This window comes from Sciurus vulgaris (assembly GCF_902686455.1).
Source record: "Sciurus vulgaris genome assembly, chromosome: 8".
Classification (NCBI taxonomy): Eukaryota; Metazoa; Chordata; class Mammalia; order Rodentia; family Sciuridae; genus Sciurus; species Sciurus vulgaris.
The window spans coordinates 133,543,264-133,561,701 of record NC_136468.1 but is presented as its reverse complement, the minus strand read 5'-3'; the positions used below and the strand labels follow the sequence as shown (position 1 = coordinate 133,561,701).

Below are 18,438 nucleotides of genomic sequence, written 5' to 3'. Positions count from 1 at the left end.
TGGGTGTTTATGTGCTGCTACTATGTGTGTAGGGATTGGAGCTGTTGTTTTTAAGGCATTATTTTCACTGCCTTTGCCACTGTGGAGATCAAGAGTACACCATCAAACTGACATTGTAATGGCTGTGAACCAGAACTTTCTTGCAGGCATCATTAATCTTTTGTCTTTTTGGAAAGGTCGTAGTCTTGGTGGAATCGTCAAGGAACATGGTGCTATCATAGAAGCATTGCTTTCTGATGAACTCTTTCAGGAGGGAAAGTGGGGTTTCTTTTTACACTTCCTTTTGAGTTTCTCAGGATGGATAAGAATGACCTTCTGAATCAGAATTATTTTCCAAGTCTCGGATTTGGGAATGGACTGTTGGAAGAAGCGTGCTTTTAGGTCACTAAACACCAAATGCATGGCTGCTCTTTGAGTGGGATGTCTTCCCTTGTGAGTTGAACCACTGTGCAGTTGCTTTTCCTGGCTCTAGATTGCAGGGACCTGCAAGTGTTGCTGTCATTGGCTCTGCAGCTGGTCTTGAAAGAAATTTTTGAGGATAACAAAATATTATTAAAATGTAATGCTTGTATCTAAAATCTGTCTTAAGAATTTGATCTGTTACTGAGTATACTAAAAAACAAATGCCTACTGAACTGATTTGAGAATATTTAAAAAGTTGGGGCTGGAGTTGTAGCTCAGTGGTAGAGCACTTGCCTAGTGTGCTTGAATTCCTGGCTGGGTTCTATCCCCAGCACTGGGGGAAAACAAGTTACCTGTAAAGCAAGGGACTGTAGTCTGTCTCCCTTTTTAAAAAACAAATTTGAAAATAAAGGAATTGAATAAACACTAAGTCTTATCAATAACCTGCCCAAATTACTGTTTCAGAAATAGTTGTTCAGGTTATCTTTGTTTTAATTTCATTCAGGATGAGAATTATTAATGAAAAAATTATGTATTGAAGTTTATATCATTGAAGACAGATTTTCCCCCCTTTGGAAGCATTGAAAAAGAAAAGAATCCTACTATGTAGTCACTTTATTTGCTATTTACTAAATTACTATTTTCCCTCTATTTCTACATATTTCATCATTTTATCCTCATAAATATATCCTGATCACCTTTCTGATTGTGTGCCACTAAATGCCAGTTTTGTTATCTGCAAACTGCGTTAGTCTCTGGGGTTCCTCCCAACCTAGTTGGCTACTCTCTCTTTTTGAATGACCTAATTTTTTTCCTGATTCCCAGATATCTTTTGTGGATCACTGAAGTCTGTGCTTAGGACTCATGATTTCTTCTCTCTCACACTAATACAATCGAGATTCCTTCTCACAATGCAGTGCTTGCTAGAATCCCACAGCTAACTTTTGTTCATTATTTGGCATGTTTGGTATAACTTAAAGATGAATATAGATAAACTGGAATATCTTCAAGATAGACACAAAAGCCAACAGAATGGCTGAGAGGGGTGGCTTTAAGTGTTTTCAAATGAGGAATGACAGAAGGAAATGAATATGTTTAGTAGTAGGAAAGTAGCTATAATAACTTCCTCAAGTATTTGAAGGTTTGTCATATGGAGGAGAATTTAAAATTGCTCTGCATTGTACTAAAAGGTAGTAATACTAAAGGGTACTATTAATAGGGGTAAATTTTAAGGAATATAAATCACATATATAAAATGTATATGTACACACACACACGCACACACACACACACACACACACACACACACACACACATGAGGACCAGTTGGTAGAAATGGCAGGAACATGTTTTGGCTTATTTGTTTTATTTAAGAGAAAACTTGCAAAGGGAAAATGTTCTCAAGACTGATGCTCTGCCTCTGGAGGTGAGTTTTCTGTGCCGAGCTGCTCACTGGGTGCTGTAGGGCTGCCATTGATGGGACATGGGCATTCGGTACAAGGTTGACTTAGATGACCCCTGTACTGAGTTTCTTGGATTCTGAAAGATGCATTTTTCTCAGCTTCTGAATAATTCAAGGGTCAGTAAACAATAGATTTGGTTATGAGAATGACCTCTTTTTCAGTTTTGTAGAACTGTATTATTTAACAATTGCTGTTTTTCTTCTTGCGATTGTCACCAGTTTTCACAGCAGGTAAAACTCTCACCTGAGAGTGGGTGTTGTATAACACTGCAAGAGGAAGCCGGGCAGAGTCATGAAGCACAGCTGGAAGCAGTGAGCCGACTCCTCCATGCTGTGGGAGCCCAGAAAAGACTCAGCTCTGAGTCTAATGAATAATGACACATGTTCTGAAGAAATCCTGGGTGAGAAATGCTGTGCTGCCTGGTTCTTCAGTGACTTCTGGAGACTGCTGTCTGCTGCACGTGGGAGCAGCTCTGGGTTCGAGGTGGTAGTTCAGGATTCACGCCAAGAGCTCACTGCAATTGCAGGTTACTCTCCAGCCCATACTGGTGGCCCGTGGTCAGATGTAGAAAAGTCCTGGCTTACGATCGACCCTTTGAAATTAGAGTTGGGATTTTTGTCCTCAAAATGCCTCCTGATTGTGTGTATTATGAAGTAAAAGCCTGATTCAAGAAGCACGAACTCTAGGTAGAACAAGTCTTAGGAAACACTTGGTCCAATCTCCTTGTTCTTCCTGAGAAACCAAAACAGCTCATTAAAAAATGGGTCTGCACAGTTTTGTGTTTCCTACATAGAAGAGTAATGTTTTAGGATTTCCTTGACTTACATATTTTCAATTGTTTTTAGGAGATTTCTTTCTAGCACCTTATTAATAAAATCTGTATAAAATATGTTTAAAAGACAGGGAAAAAAAATAGGAACCTTAGCTGAATTTACAGAATTCTTCCCATAATACAACTAAAATATGAGATCTTATTAAAATAGAAATTAATAAGAATTCACAAACACCTTCTCTGGAGTATTATTAACAGAATCAGCAGTACCTCAACCTGTCATTCTGAGAGGTAATTGCCACCACATGGCCCTAACTTCTCCTCTGTCCAACTCATGTCTCTTAGAAAGATGTTGACTATGTGGCATTCAGTTTCGCCCTTGGGTTGTACACTTGACTTTATGACCAATAGCATGGTCCTGTGGTCATTAAGCACCAGCACATGTGGTTGGCGTGAGAACTAGAGAAATGGAGAAGAGCTTGTCACTGGGGTGATTCAGTCTTTGTGTCCGTTATGTGTGCAAGTCACAGAGCATATAACACCACAAAAATGCCTAGACTGAAGATGTTATTGTACCTGTAACAGCTGTTAGTTTTGTTCTTTCCTGGAAGATAAGATTAGAGCTCTGAAAAAATTCATCAGACAGTGAGCAATTACGTGGATTACTAACCATACCTATCTTAACCCTAAACCTTAGAGAGAATCAGTATAGTCTTATCAAAACACCAAAACCTTGTGAAAGCCTGTGTGTGTGTGTCACATGCTGGAGCAAGTCCTTGTAACGGTTCTTCCATATTCCCAAACCAGGGAGCCCAGGCATGCTGGACAGCTTCGGAGGGCAGGTACAGAATGCCACAAACCTTGCAGGTGGCATTTCTGTGCTTGGGTTGCTTTCCTCCCTACCTGCTCCAGAATTATCCTTGTCTCGGGCCTAGGAAAAGTCTGGAAAGCCTAGACTTTCCTAGTCTAGTCCTGGTTTCTTCCTAACTAGGCAAGAAATTAAATTAGAATAAATGAATTTCCAAATTGTGTGTCATTTTTGATGTGGTGGAAACACATCCTCTAAGAAGGATCGGGAAGGATACTTACCCAGTTAGTTGCTAAAACATAAAGTGTATTTCTTTTATAATTGTTGCTTTTCAACACATCTCCATCTTGCTTCAGGTAGGTCAATTACCTCTTTAACACAAGTTAGAATGTATAGGGTATGTGCCTCCTCAGAGAGCCAAAACTGGCCCTATAAATATTTCTGTAAACTTGACAGCCTTTTCAAAGTTCTGAAGCATTTTTGTGAAATTAATGAGAGACCGAAAACAACATAATTTTCCATAGAAAGTGAAGTGGGGACTGGAACTCCATTCAAATCTGATTTGTCTAAGGGGTGGGTCTGTCAGAGGGAGAGTGCAAAGTCACTGAGGTAAGCCAGAGGCTGGGTGAGACCCTGGGCTTCTGATGTTCTTATTAGGTGCTATACAACTTGGATATTTAGAGACTTGTTTTTGAGATAGAGCATTTCTTTGCATAGTTTGATGTATACTCAGTGCCAAGTTTCAAACTTTTAATGTAGCAGATGTTACCAAAGTTTACAATTGTCTTTCTGGGTGCCTAGGACTGTTTTGCTAGATCCCAATGGAATATGCATCCCTGGGCCCACAAGGCTGTTCCTCTGCTACACAGCAGGGCCAGGCTCTTCCCCATCTGTCTCCAACATAGATTTCAGCCTGAAATTGAGGAGAACGTTTGCCGTGTTAAGTCATTAACAACTGTTTCAAAACAGTCTGATTTCTAACAGTTGGTGCATGTGGAGATACCTAATTAAAATAATTCCAGTCTCGTTAATAAGATAAGTGTGTTTTCTAGTTGCTATGGGATTATCACTCTCAGATACGAAGGGCATGAGGCTTAGCGAAGTGAATTAAGCTTGTATTTCAGTCCCTTTCCTAACTTCATTGTAATTTAAGAGTTAAATCCTTGTGTTTTTTTCTTGCGTTTTCATTTTAGCGAATGGAGGCAGTGACTAGAGAGAGTCTATCTGCAGGAATAGCCTCTGTCAACAGGCAGAGTCCCTGTGAAGTCCACAGGAGACTTAGCTCCCCAGAGAAGGTCACAGAAATGGAAATGCTCCTATGCAGTGCAATTGTAGCCTCTTGTCTGAACCACACAGCCTCGGTGTCATTCCATGAGTCCCTCTGTAGGGACCAATCTCCTCCTCTGAACTCAGAGTGATGTATCTGAATCCAGCTCGAGGTGCTTTGTAGTCTCCACCTTCTGCTGTAGCTCTTTGTTCACAGGCTGTATAAATGCTTCTCCTTGAAGGCAGGCTGTGGTGGCACACACTTTGTCTCCCATGGAGCCTAGTGTGATGACTTGCGAATCATCACTCATTCCATGTTTGTTGAATGAATGATAAATATAAAGAAATAACATTTTACCATAGCCTGCAATCTTTTCATGTAATCATTTCAAATTCTTAAGGAGGGACTTAGGAGCTGCTTTTAGGCATACAGGGATGTTTTCATTTTCAAATATCTAAAACACAAAGTCAAAATCTTTAAAACAATACTTCTGCAAGCTGAATTGCTATGAGGAGAAATGGACACATGATTTTTTAAAATCAGAATCAATAATCTTATAGTCTGAATAATGAGGAAATCAACTTTCCTCCAGAAAACCCACATGAAGATAGAATTCCTCATTAATTGTTCAGAGCTCAGTAGTATCACTAAAATCTCTTGTCTTGACAACACATACTATTAAATGGTGAACTAATGGGCAAACAGCCCAGCCATGCAGTTCAGGAGATATTAGAAGAAAAAAATACCTCATCAAGCTTCCGTCTGTCATTGGCCATTCCCAGCCCTGTATAGCTCAAAACAGATTCTACCTCTGCTGCCACAGGTGGTGGTCACCATCATCCTCCCCTTCCCAGGCTCCATCTCCCGTACAGCTCAGCCCCCCACTGATCACTGTCATAAACAAAATAGTGAGGACTTGGGCACCTGATGGTAAAGCCATTGTTACTGTTCCTAGGAAAAGTCACACAGGTACACCTGGCAAGAGAGTGTGAGAGGGAATGGGGTGGGACAGAGGTGAGTGAGAGAGTGGCCAGAGAGATGGAGCAAAGGGAGGCTCAGTGGGAGCGGCAGGAGAGGTGGGCCACGTCTGCAGCAGTGCCATGTCCGTTTTGCATATATGTCACAAACAGTAATGCATATATTCTAGTTTTTTCCATCTTATGAATATTTAGGGTGCTGTTTTGCAAGTAGTTGTGTGTCTTTTGCTTCTGAAGCCTGTCATTTGAGAGGCAGAGACGAAGAGCCAAGCCACAGTCACATGGCAGTGGAAGCTTGTTACTTAAGCTTTTGGGACAGATGTTTCTTAGCTTAAAAAAAAAAAAGTCCATTTTCCCTGTTGCCTTTCCAGCTCTGACTGACCTCCTCAGACCTAGGGTGTGAATGGCCACAGAGATTGTTTTCAGGAGGAAATGAGAGCTGCGATCGCTTTGAACTACACAAAGCTGTTTACCCTGTGGCAAGAAGCCAAGTCAAACCTGCCTCATGTTCTCCTGTAGCCTCTCACACTCTTACTGTACGCGAAGCAGACTACATGGGACATTTGCAAGACTGGATTCTGTTTGCTGCTAAGAGGCAGCTTTAGTTGGCCGCCAGGTATGTTGGGAGTCCAAGAAGCCGATTTGATGCTTCCCTCGAAGCACTTGGGTAAGGGAGTTGGAGGAAGGGCAAACTTCCTGGAGACCCCTGGCTCAGGCTGTCCTCTTATTAGGGCCCTAAAAGAGTACAGAGCATGAACAAACAGCCAAACTTTGACTTCAGAATCCAGTGATGTGTTTCACAAAGGATCAGGACAACTGTCCATCTGATGACTTAAACTGTCACTGTGGAATCCACCTGCCCATTCTCTGTGCCATGTCCCCTTCCACACGTTAATACCACTAACATCATAAGGACATGACAACTTTATTCATAACTCAGTTGGCTGACTAGAACAAATGTTTGGGACCATTTCCCCCACATGCCAGCCGTGTAGGTAGCTGTGTTGGGTGCCTAGTGCCAGTTTTAGCAGACTGTGGGCCATGCACAAAGAGTGGTGGCTGTTTTCTGTACTCCCTTTGTCAGGTTTGGCAAGGACCAGTAGAGATGGACTTTTGTATACATCACTTGCTTTGCTTCATAATCAGATTAATGTACACTTAATAGAAAAAAAAAAAGCATAACACCTATAGCCTTTGACCGTGACTACTTCCACAGGTTAAATTACCTCCTAGGGACTGGGAGATTACCTAGAAGTTAGACAAGTCTTTTACTAATCTCTGAGTGATTAGACTTAGAATAAGAGTGATTAGACTTAGAATAAAAAGAACATCAGAAGCCTTGGCTTTAAGAGCATGATTGGAAATGAAATTTTGAAATTCTTTTTCAGTTCCACAGATAGAGCTAAACAGGCATAGACAACCTAGAGAAAGGTCATCAACACTAATGGTGGGAATGGCTGCCATTACTGAGTGCCCTGGAGCTGGGCTCTGTGCTGGCATTGTTATCCTCCTTTCATGGTGACAGTGCTATTTCACAATGACCAGGGTCTAAGAATGGGCTGGAAACTTCCTAATGTCCCCAGAGTTGTGAATAGCAGTCTGGGATTTGCGTAGGCTCTGGCCGACACAGGTGTGCTGTGGTTCTCTGCATGTGTGCTTTAAGGTGAGAAAGGAGTATAGACAGGTCTAGCAAGAAGCTGTGTCCCAAGCTTCTAAGGCATAAAATCTCAGAAAAAAAGAGCTTTCAACATGCTATCAAAAATCACAAACCAATAACATGGGACAATCAGAACAAATTAAGAAGCAAGTTACTTAGCTAACGTGCTGGGATACTGTTAGGTAAAGGAAGGTATTAATATGTCTTTTTTTTTTTGCATGTGTGGCCACATGCAAACTAATTTTCTAGGTTTCGTAAGCAGCAGCATTTGTAAGCTTGTCTCCTGTAAATTCTCCAGAGTAGACACTAGGAACTTGTTCTCCTTCATTCATCAGCCACCGCTCCTGAAACAGATCCTCTCCGAAGCCTTCCGTTGGGAAGCTTCCCCTGACCCACTCCTGTAAGCGGTGGTGCTGTGTTTACTCTGCATGCTTGACTGTTTCTGGAGATCAAACAGAAGGCTGTACTCTTTGGGAACCCATATTTAAGTGTAATTAATGCAGAAATCACATTTCAAATTTGAAGTAAGGGTAGGGGAACTTGACCAGTAAGCAAAGGAACAGAAGATCTTGGCTTTTATCTAAGAAAGGGTCAATCAAAAATTCTGTGTCTGAAACACAGCATTGCTAATTAAATGTTCAGATCTTTTCCAACAAGTTGAAATTTAGATTTGCATATGGATTAGTAAATTAGTTGATTATGTCTTTGTTTTGCTGTGGGTCTAATGGTTTAGTTTTTAAATGAATGACTCAGGTCTTCATTAGGGGACTTTTAGCCCATTGAGAATATTACTCAAGTTGGGAAAAGAGATAAGCTATACTTTCTCTTTTATTTTTATCTTAGGGACTTTTATTCTTTGGTGGCACTGGGGATTGGGCCCAGGGCCTCACACGAGCACTCAACCACTGAGCTACATCTCTAGTCCTTTTTAAACTTTGAGTTTTAAATTTTAAGTGACCCAGGCTGGTCTTGAACTTGTGATCCTCCTGCCTCCCCCATAGCTGGGATTACAGGCTCTTGTCACTTAAGGACATTTTATGATTTCAAACCCTCATTGCTATGCTATTAAAGAGACAACACTAATTTGATAATAATAATCTTGACATTAGGGGTGTGTGACATAAGCACGTTCATCACTCAATATGGCACTTCCCATATTGTGGGTTTCAGTAAGTACTTGGTAAATGAATGCAGGAATCCAAATGTATTTATGAATTTGGTTTCTCCAAATGTTTTTTAAGCATACCCAAAACGTTGGGTTTTTGTTTTTATTTTAGCCACATGACTTGAATGCTCTCTTAGTAAGCAATAACTCTTACTGCTAAGCTAAGAGGGTACACTTAGTGGAGGGGCCCATTTGCTTCTCTCTCTGGGTTCCTTGGCTGCCTATAACATGCCTTTAAATTTTCCTTTTGTTTCCCTATCTGGCCCTCCACTAACCTAACTTTCTGCTTCCTTTGTAGTTCACAAACTATTTCATGTTATCTTTTTTTGCTGTATCTCCCTGATCCCCATTTTTTCTGCTCTTACTACCTCCATCTTCTTTCTCAACTCAAATATAAACAAGAATTACAAGAGCTAAAATATTAATTTAAAATAAGAAAGACTTGTTGTGCCTTTCCAATTGTTGATGAATATGTATTTATACCTTTTACAAAATGATAGCTTCTAAGAATTAAAGAAATTAGATCAGATACTTGTTGGGTATCATATACAATTGTTTGGAATATAGAAGGCTGAAATAGTCATATCAGAAATGCATTAATAAGTGGCCTGAAAAAATTGGCACTATTGCTGTTACCATCTGGGCTACCCTAAAGATTTTAGCCAATATTTACATATTAAGTCACAAAATTCATTTAGATCTCAGTCAGTCTGGACAATGTGGCCTCTAAATCCAAGGTTCTATTATTTTTCCAGATTGAGGGTGAACTGCTTGATAGCTTGAAGGACTTGGATTTGCGGTAAGCTTTGCAGCATATGATAAGAAAGTGTTTCCAAGGGCAAGGCGTTGATATATCTGTTGCTGCTTTGCTTCTGCCTCTACTACCCTGGCGTGTCAAACTGTGTGTGTAATGCAGCTTAGGAGAGGAGACCTGGCACTTTCTGAGATATGAGCAGGACTTGGGCTGTTCACACTGGCAGAGGGAAGAAGGTAGGTCATTCCTGGCATGGGAGAGATGGCTTGAAGTGAAAATTGGTTGGTGATGGTCTCAGATTTGGTACTAAATTGGACAAGCCAGCTGAGGCCCATATGGAATGTTTGAATTTGATCTAGGAATTACATGAGATGAGAACTTATGCAACTGGAAAGTCAAAGATTGTTGGCTTTAAAAATCAAGTTGCAGAAAGTACAGGGTAGAATGCTGTTCTGGTGAAAATATGTGAATATGAACACGTACACATGGGACAGAGGACAAGACCACTGGGCTGTACACCGGGTGTTGATGGTGCTGCTCTCTGGATGATGAGAATGTGCAGTGTTTATTATAATTTTTTGCTCACCTGTATTTTCTAATTTTCACTGATGTACGTGTTTCTGTTATTGTTATAGAAGGCTGCTTTTTTATATAAAAATGCATTTTTTTATTGTAAACAAATGGGATACATCTTGTTTCTCTGTACATGAAGTAGAGGCATACCATTTGTGTAATCATACATTTATATAGGGTAATAGTTTTTGACTCATTCTGTTATTTTTTCCTTCCCCCCCACCCCTCCCACCTCTCTTTTCCCTCTATACAGTCCCTCCTTCCTCCATTCTCGCCCCGCTCCCACCCCCCATTATGTATCATCATCCGCTTATCAGCGAGATCATTCGTCCTTTGGTTTTTTGAGATTGGTTTATCTCACTTAGCATGATATTCTACAATTTCATCCATTTGCCTGCAAATGCCATAAAATTTTATTATACTTTGTGACTGAGTAATCTTCCATTGTATATATATGCCACAGTTTCTTTATCCATTCACCAACTGAAGGACATCTAGGTTGGTTCCACAGTCTGGCTATTGTGAATTGCGCAGCTATGAACATTGATGTGGCTGTATCTCTGTAGTATGCTGATTTTAAGTCCTTTGGGTATAGGCCGAGGAGTGGGATAGCTGGGTCAAATGGTGGTTCCATTCCAAGTTTTCTAAGGAATCTCCACACTGCTTTCCAGAGTGGTTGCACTAATTTGCAGCCCCACCAGCAATGTATGAGTGTACCTTTCTCCCCACATCCTCTCCAACACCTATTGTTGTTGCTTGTATTCTTGATAATCACCATTCTAATTGGGGTGAGATGGAATTTTAGGGTAGTTTTGATTTGCCTTTCTGTTACTACTAGAGATGTAGAACATTTTCTCATATATCTGTTGATTCCTTGTAGATCTTCTTCTGTGAAGTGTCTGTTCATTTCCTTTGCCCATTTGTTGATTGGATTATTTGTATTCTTGGTGTAGAGTTTTTTGAGTTCTTTATATATTCTGGAAATTAGTGCTCTATCTGAGGTATGAGTGGCAAAAGATTTTCTCCCACTCTGTAGGCTCTCTCTTCACATTGCCAATAGTTTCCTTTGCTGAGAGAAAGCTATTTAGTTTGAATCTATCCCAGTTATTGATTCTTGCTTTTATTTCTTGTGCTATGGGAGTCCTGTTAAGGAAGTCTGGTCCTAAGCCGACATGTTGAAGACTTGGACCTACTTTTTCTTCTATAAGATGCAGGGTCTTTGGTCTGATTCTGAGGTCCTTAATCCATTTTGAGTTTAGTTTCTTGCATGGTGAGAGATATGGGTTTAGTTTCATTCTGTTGCATGTGGATTTCCAGTTTTCCCAGCACCATTTGTTGAAGAGGCTATCTTTTCTCCATTGCATATTTTTGGCACCTTTGTCTAGTATGAGAAAATTATATTTATTTGGGTTTGTGTCTGTCCTCTATTCTGTACCATTGATCTATCTGTCTATTTTGGTACCAATACCATGCCGTTTTTGTTACTATTGCTTTGTAGTATAGATGAAGTTCTGGTATTGCAATACCCCCTGCTTCACTCTTCTGCTAAGAACTGCTTTAGCTATTCTGGGTTTCTTATTCTTCCAGATGAATTTCATGATTGCTTGCTCTATTTCTGTGAAGTACATCATTGGGATTTTAATTGGAATTGCATTGACTCTGTATAGCACTTTTGATAGTATGGCCATTTTGACAATATTAGTTCTGCCTATCTAAGAACATGGGAGATCTTACCATCTTCTAAGGTTTTCTTCAATTTCTTTCTTTAGTGTTCTTAGTTCTCATTGTAGAGGTCTTTCACCTTTTTTGTGAGATTGATTCCCAAGTATTTTATTTTTTTCCAGGCTATTGTGAATGGGGTGGTTTTCCTAACTTCTCTTTCTGAGAATTCATCACTTATGAATAAAAAATGCATTGGATTTATGAGCATTGATCTTGTAACCTGCTACTTTACTGAATTCACTTATGAGTTCTAAAAGTTTTCTGGTGGAATTTCCTGGTTCTTCTAAATATAAAATCATGTCACCAGCAAATAGGGATAGTTTGAGTTCTTCTTTTCCTATTCGTATTCCTTTAATTTCTTTGGTTTGTCTAATTGCTCTGGCTAGAGTCTCAAGCACGATGTTGAATAGAAGTGGTGAAAGAGGGCATTCCTGTCTTGTTCCAGTTTTTAGGGGGAATGCTTTCAGTTTTTCACCATTTAGAATGGTATTAGCCATGGACTTAGCATAGATGGCCTTTACAATGTTAAGGAATGTTCCCACTATCCCTATTTTTTCTAGTGTTTTGAGCATGAAGGGATGCTGTATTTTATCAAATACTTTTTCTGCATCTATCGCAATAATCATGTGATTCTTGACTTTAAGTCTGTTGATATGGTGAATTACATTTATTGATTTCTGGATGTTGAACCAACCTTGCATCCCTGGGATAGAAATAAACCCAGTTGATCGTGGTGCACTATCTTTTTAATATATTTTTATATGCGATTTGCTAAAATTTTGTTGAGAATTTTTGCATCAATGTTCATTAAGGATATTGGTCTGAAAATTTCTTTCCTCGATGTGTCTCTGTCTGGTTTAGGTATCAGGGTGATATTGGTTTCATAGAATGAGTTTGGGAGGGTTCCCTCCTCTTCTATTTCATGGAATACTTTGAGAAGTATTGGAATGAGCTCTTCTTTAAAGGTTTTGTAGAATCGGCTGAGAACCCATCTGGTCCTGGACTTTTCTTTGTTGGTAGGCTTTTGATGACTTCTTCTATTTCATTACTTGAAATTGGTCTATGTAAATTGTGTATGTCCTCCTCGTTCAGTTTAGGTAATTCATATGTCTCTAGAAACCTGTTGATGTCTTCAAGATTTTCTATTTTGTTGGAGTATAGATTTTCAAAATAGCTTCTAATTATATTTTGTATTTCATTCATGTCTGTTGTGATATTTCCTTGTTCATTCCGAATTTTAGTAATTTGAGTTTTCTGTCATCTTCTCTTTGTTAGTGTGGCTAAGGGTTTATCAATTTTGTTTATTTTTTCAAAGAACCAACTATTTGTCAATTTTTCGATTGTTTCTTTTGTTTCAGTTTCATTGATTTCAGCTCTGGTTTTAACTATTTCCTGTCTTCCACTACTTTTGGTGTTGCTCTGTTCTTCTTTTTCTAGGGCTTTGAGCTGTAGTATTAGGTTATTTATTTGTTGATTTTTTTTCTTCTTTTATTGAATGCGCTCCATGAAATAAATTTTCCTCTAAGTGCTGCTTTCATAGTGTCCCAGAGATTTTGATATGATGTATCTTTGTTCTTGTTTACCTCTAAGAATTTTTTTATTTACCTCCTGATGCCTTCTGTTATCCATTCATCATACAATAGCGTATTATTTAATCTCCAGGTGTTGGAGTAGTTTCTGTTTTTTATTCTGTCATTTATTTCTAATTTCAATCCATTATGATCTGATAGAATACAAGGTAATATCTCTATCTTCTTGTATTTGCTAACAGTAGCTTTGTGGCATAGAATATGTTCTATTTTAGAGAAGGATCCATGTGCTGCTGAGAAGAAAGTGTATTCGCTCTTTGTTGGATGGTATATTCTATGTATGTCTGTTAAGTCTAAATTAATGATTGTGTTATTGAGATCTATGGCTTCTTTGTTCAATTTTTGTTTGGAAGATCTGTCCAGTGGTGAGAGAGGTGTATTAAAATCGCCTAGTATTATTGTGTTGTGGTCTATTTGATTTCTGAAATTGAGAAGGATTTGTTTGATGTACATGGATGAGCCACTGTTTGGGGCATAGATGTTTATGATTGTTATGTCTTGCTGATTTATGCTTCCCTTAAGCAATATGAAATATCTTTCTTTATCCCTTCTGACTAACTTTGGCTTGAAGTCCACATTATCTGATATGAGAATGGATACTCTGGCTTTTTTGCTGAGTCCATGTGCATGGTATGTTTTTTCCCATCCTTTCACCTTTAGTCTGTGGGTATCTCTTTCCATGAGATGAGTCACTTGCAGGCAGCGTATTGTTGGATCTTTCATTTTAATCCAATCTGCCAGCCTATGCCTTTTGATTGATGAGTTCAGGTCATTAACATTCAGGGTTATTATTGAGATATGATTTGTGTTCCTGGTCAGTTGACTCATTTTTGTTTTTTGACATGACTTGGTTTCTCCTTTATTTGGTTATTCCTTTAGGGTAGTTCCCTTTGCTGATTTACATCTCTTCCTCATGGAATATTTTGCTGAGAATATTCTGTAGTGGGGCTTCCTATTTGTAATTTCTTTTAGCTTTTGTTTATAATGGAAAGATTTAATTTCGTTGTCAAATCTGAAGGTAAGTTTTGCTGGGCATAAGATCCTTGGTTGGCATCCATTTTCTTTCAGGGCTTGGTAAATGTTGTTCTAGGCCCTTCTAGCTTTTAGGGTCTGGGTTGAAAGATCTGTTGATATCCATATTGGTTTCTCCCTGAAAGTAATTTGATTCTTTTCTCTTGCAGCCTTTAAAATTCTGTCTTTATTTTGTATGTTAGGTATTTTCATTATAATGTCCCTTGGTGTGGGTCTATTGTAATTTTGTATATTTGGAGTCCTATAAGCCTCTTGTATTCGATTTTCCATTTCATTCTTCAGATGTGGGAAATTTTCTGATATTATTTCATTGAATAGATTATTCATTCCTTTGATTTGTTTCTTTAAGCCTTCCTCAATCCCAATAATTCTTAAATTTGGCCTTTTCATGATGTCCCATAATTCTCATAGATTCTGTTCATGATTTCTTACCATCTTCTCTGTTTGTTCAACTTTGTTTTCAAGGTTAAATATTTTGTCTTCAATGTCTGAGGTTCTGTCTTCCAGGTGTTCTATCCTATTGGTTATACTTTCTATGGAGTTTTTAATTTGATTTATTGTTTCCTTCATTTCAAGGATTTCTGTCTGTTTTTTTTTTTCCAGTATTTCTAGCTTCCGTCATTTGCTCTTTTAGCTGTTGAGTGGTGTGATCATTCAATGCCTGCATTTGTTCTTCCATCTCATCATTTGCTTCTCTGATTGTTGTAATTATGTACATTCTGAACTCCCTTTCTGACATGCTGTCATTGGATTTTATTGATGTAGCCTCTAGGTTTGTTTGGGACATTTTTTTCCCTTGTTTTCTCATGTTGGTCAGATATCTACCCCTCTAATAGTGAAATTCTATTAACTTATAGTGTTCCTATAGATTTCCAGTTACTCGCCTCCTAGCCTTCAGTAGTCTGAAGTCTTGGAGGACCTTGATAATGCAGTAACACACAAGAAAGCTGCCCCTCTAGGGGTGGTGGCCTTCAGGTGGGGTATATTTCCTGCTGGTGGGAAGAGGCATCTCCACTTGTTGACTGATGGTCAGTCAAAAGGGGGACTAAACTGTGGGCTGGGGCATGGCTGGCCTGGGCCTGTGTCTCTGGTTCTACCACCCTGGTGGGAGAGCCTCGCCCGGCGGGTAAGACTTACCCAGTGGGGACGTCTCGCTGGGCAGCTCTCCTCTGAGAAGTTCCCTTCAGTCCAGAACTACCACCTGGGCTGGGCAGCCTCCTCTGCGACTGTTCCTGGGGGTCTGGACCTACCTCCTGGGTCAGGGAGCCTCCCCCTGAGATTGAGACTCTCGACGGACAGCCCTCCTCTGCGATGTTCCCTGGGGCACGGAACTACCACCTCGTCTGGGGTCCTGGCCCTGCGAGGGACTCTCTCTCTGAGCGGCCCTCCCCTACAATGTTCCCTGGGGACTGGACCTACTGCCCAGGCGTGGGACCCTTGCTCTGCAATGAGGCCTGTTGCTGGGCGGTCCACCTCTACAATGCTCCCGGTTGTCTGGATTCATGGCTCCAGTGGGGGAGTCTCACTGGGCAACTCTACTCCACGAAGTTCCCTGCATTCCGGGACCACTGACCCATCCAGGGAGCCCCACCAGTGGGAGAGACTCACTCGGCTGCTCTGAGTTAGTCCCAAGTCTCTCAATACCCCCTCCTCTTGATTCCCGAGTCCTGTCAAAGGGCCTCCAGTCTCCTGTAGGTGTCTCAGGAAGGGAGCCGCCCTTCCAATGATGATGGCCACACCCTCAGGAATAATTCAAAATGCCTGCACCAGCCCCCAAAGATGCTGGGGGGCCCCAGCTAGGGTGCACTGAGACAGCACCGAGGCAAGTGCAGTGTCCCTCTGCAGTTGCGGGGCAGGCAGGCTCAGTGATGGTGTCTGACCTCGATGTGGGGGTCAGGCAGGCCCGCTAGCTCCGCGATGGCATCCTACCTTGGCTTGGGGGACAGGTGGGCTGACTAGCTCTGCCCAATGGTGTCCAATGTCAGCTTGGGCCAGAAGACTGCTTTTAAAATTGGCTGTCGAAGAGGAATAGCTGGTAAATTCTCTTGGTTGTAGATGAGGATGGTTTGTTGTGGCCCAGGTGAGACAAGAAAAGTGATGGGAACCTCAAAGGCTAACAGAGATATGAATACAGAGCTTTAATAAGACAGGACATCAAGAATAAAAAGCTCTTTCAACAGATAGTATTTAAGATACATTGATCAACTTGTATGAGTACAAAACACTTTATTTTCCTACTTGTGTCTTAGACTGATAGTAAAATTATTTCTATTCTCAGATTATATACAGATTGTGCCAGAAAGAGCTCAGAAATGAGCTGGATGGATGGGGAAGCCAGGCCGGGGTTTAAATTTTACAGAGATAATGCAGGGATCATAGTATTAAGAGTTTGGCAGAAATCCCCAGGAGTTAAGAAATTTCAAACAAAGGCTGATGGGAGACAGTTGGCTGGAGAACCAACAAATCTGGTGGAGCTGAAGTACCTTGCATATGGGGATCCTCACCAGTGCAGTGCATTTTCCCTGCCAAATCACTACAGTTAGGAATTTTAAAAAACCATTTTGGGTTCTGTAATCCATAATTCAGTTTGGTGATCACATTGTATCTGAACTAGCTATTGCAGTCCTGTTTTTCTAAATTGAAGCAGGAAGGAGGCTGTGGAAGTGATAAACTGGAAATTAGAGGGAGGAATAGTGACCAAGGACTGACGACACTCAGATGATAGGGAATCATTTTCACCTCCAGAAAAATACTGTGGGGCTAGACCTTACTGAGGAAGTAGGGCCAGACCAGCACCTCACATGAGAAGTGACGTGGTCACTGTTACCTTGAAAAATTCCCTTGCAGATGAAATACGAGAGGGCAGGTGTGGTGACACACACCAGTAATCCCAGCCACTCCGAGACGGAGGCCAGAGGATCACAAATTTGAGGGCAGCCTGGCAACTTAGCGAGATCCTAAGTGTAATTAAAAAGGACTGGGTTTGAAACTCAGTGGTGGAGTGCCCTAGGGTTCAATCCCCTAGACCACAAATAAGGAAGGAAAACAAAAGAAAGAAATCACATGTTGGAGCTGAGTAAATTCAAGCAGTATCACAACAGAACAGTATTTCTCTGGTTGTGTCCTAGATATCTTTGACTTTTATTTAGGGACCATAATGTCTAATACATATACCTGGGGGCCACTTTCAACATGTCAAAATATTCACACTGTGAGAGGCTCACAGCAACTGAGGCTGACGGAAGGGAGAGCAGGTTCCCCTCTTCCATCCCTGACTTGTGCCCACATTTATGTTTTTGTCTCCATGTTTCCTTTCCCCTTTCCTCCATATTCACCCGACTCCTGGTCTGCATCTCTCCTAGCACCTCTGGGGCCACTGTAACTGTCTGGCTCCATAGTTATCCTGATGACTATCGTAGGCACTTTCCAGATCTTCTTTTTTTTTAATATAGTTTTTAGTTGTAGATGGACACAGTGTCTTTATTTTATTTATTAACTTTATTGATTTATTTTTTAGAGCACGTGCTAGGCAGGTGCTCTGCCACTGAGCCACAGCTCGGCTCCCTTACCGGATCCTCTTTGATTTGGAATGGGAGCCAGTGTCTGGCCTGAGCGCATTTGCGCTTCACCTTACTGTGTCCTATTTCTGGAGCCACTTGATATTGGACAACTGATGTCACCTTGAAGATTGTGTCTGAACTGAATTCTCAGGGCTTCCAGTTTGGTCTAGGTGCTTTGAAGATGTTCAGGGGACTGAGGTTGCTCAGTGGTAGGGCGCTTGCCTAGCATGTGTGAGGCACTGGGTTCGATTCTCAGCACCACATAAAAGTAAACAAGTAAAATAAAGGTTCATCAACAACTTTTAAAAAATTAAAAAAAAAAAAAAAAAGATGTTCAGGCCTACTTCCCAAATTCAGAGGATGTGTGGGCTTCCAGGATTAGGGATGGGGCTCCCCTCGACTTGGGATAGACCCAGGAATCCTGGACTGACTCCTGGATTAAAGGAGCCCGTTGCAAAGTGCAGTTCACATGACCTGGATTTCTTTTGTATGATCAGAGAAGTTCTATTTTATAGTAGCAAGAATCCTAAACGAAGAATCAAAAACTCGGTTCTGTACCACCGCTTATTAGCAATGTGTTCTGAAGTTGGTGCTTCTCAGGTTTTTATGTAGCATATTTTCTAATAATAGAATCTTGGTGGCACCGTCGAGGGGTAGGAAAGCTTCAGAAGAGCAGTACCCAGTCAGTACTGGTCCC

General features: G+C 40.7%; 1 protein-coding gene across 5 annotated transcripts in view; it reads left to right on the top strand.

The window, feature by feature from the left end:
- The window catches only part of TTC28 (tetratricopeptide repeat domain 28), a 603,016-nt gene that overhangs the window by 227,285 nt on the left and 357,293 nt on the right, over positions 1-18,438 (top strand). Inside the window, exon 1 of one of the 5 annotated variants that reach the window (XM_079151221.1) lies at positions 2,105-2,265. The exons of the other annotated variants lie outside the window; for them this stretch is intronic. Coding sequence (XP_079007347.1) covers positions 2,239-2,265 — 27 coding nt within the window. The 5' untranslated portion in view covers positions 2,105-2,238. Of the gene's footprint in view, positions 1-2,104; positions 2,266-18,438 lie in introns of those variants that run through there. 5 annotated transcript variants of the gene reach the window in all.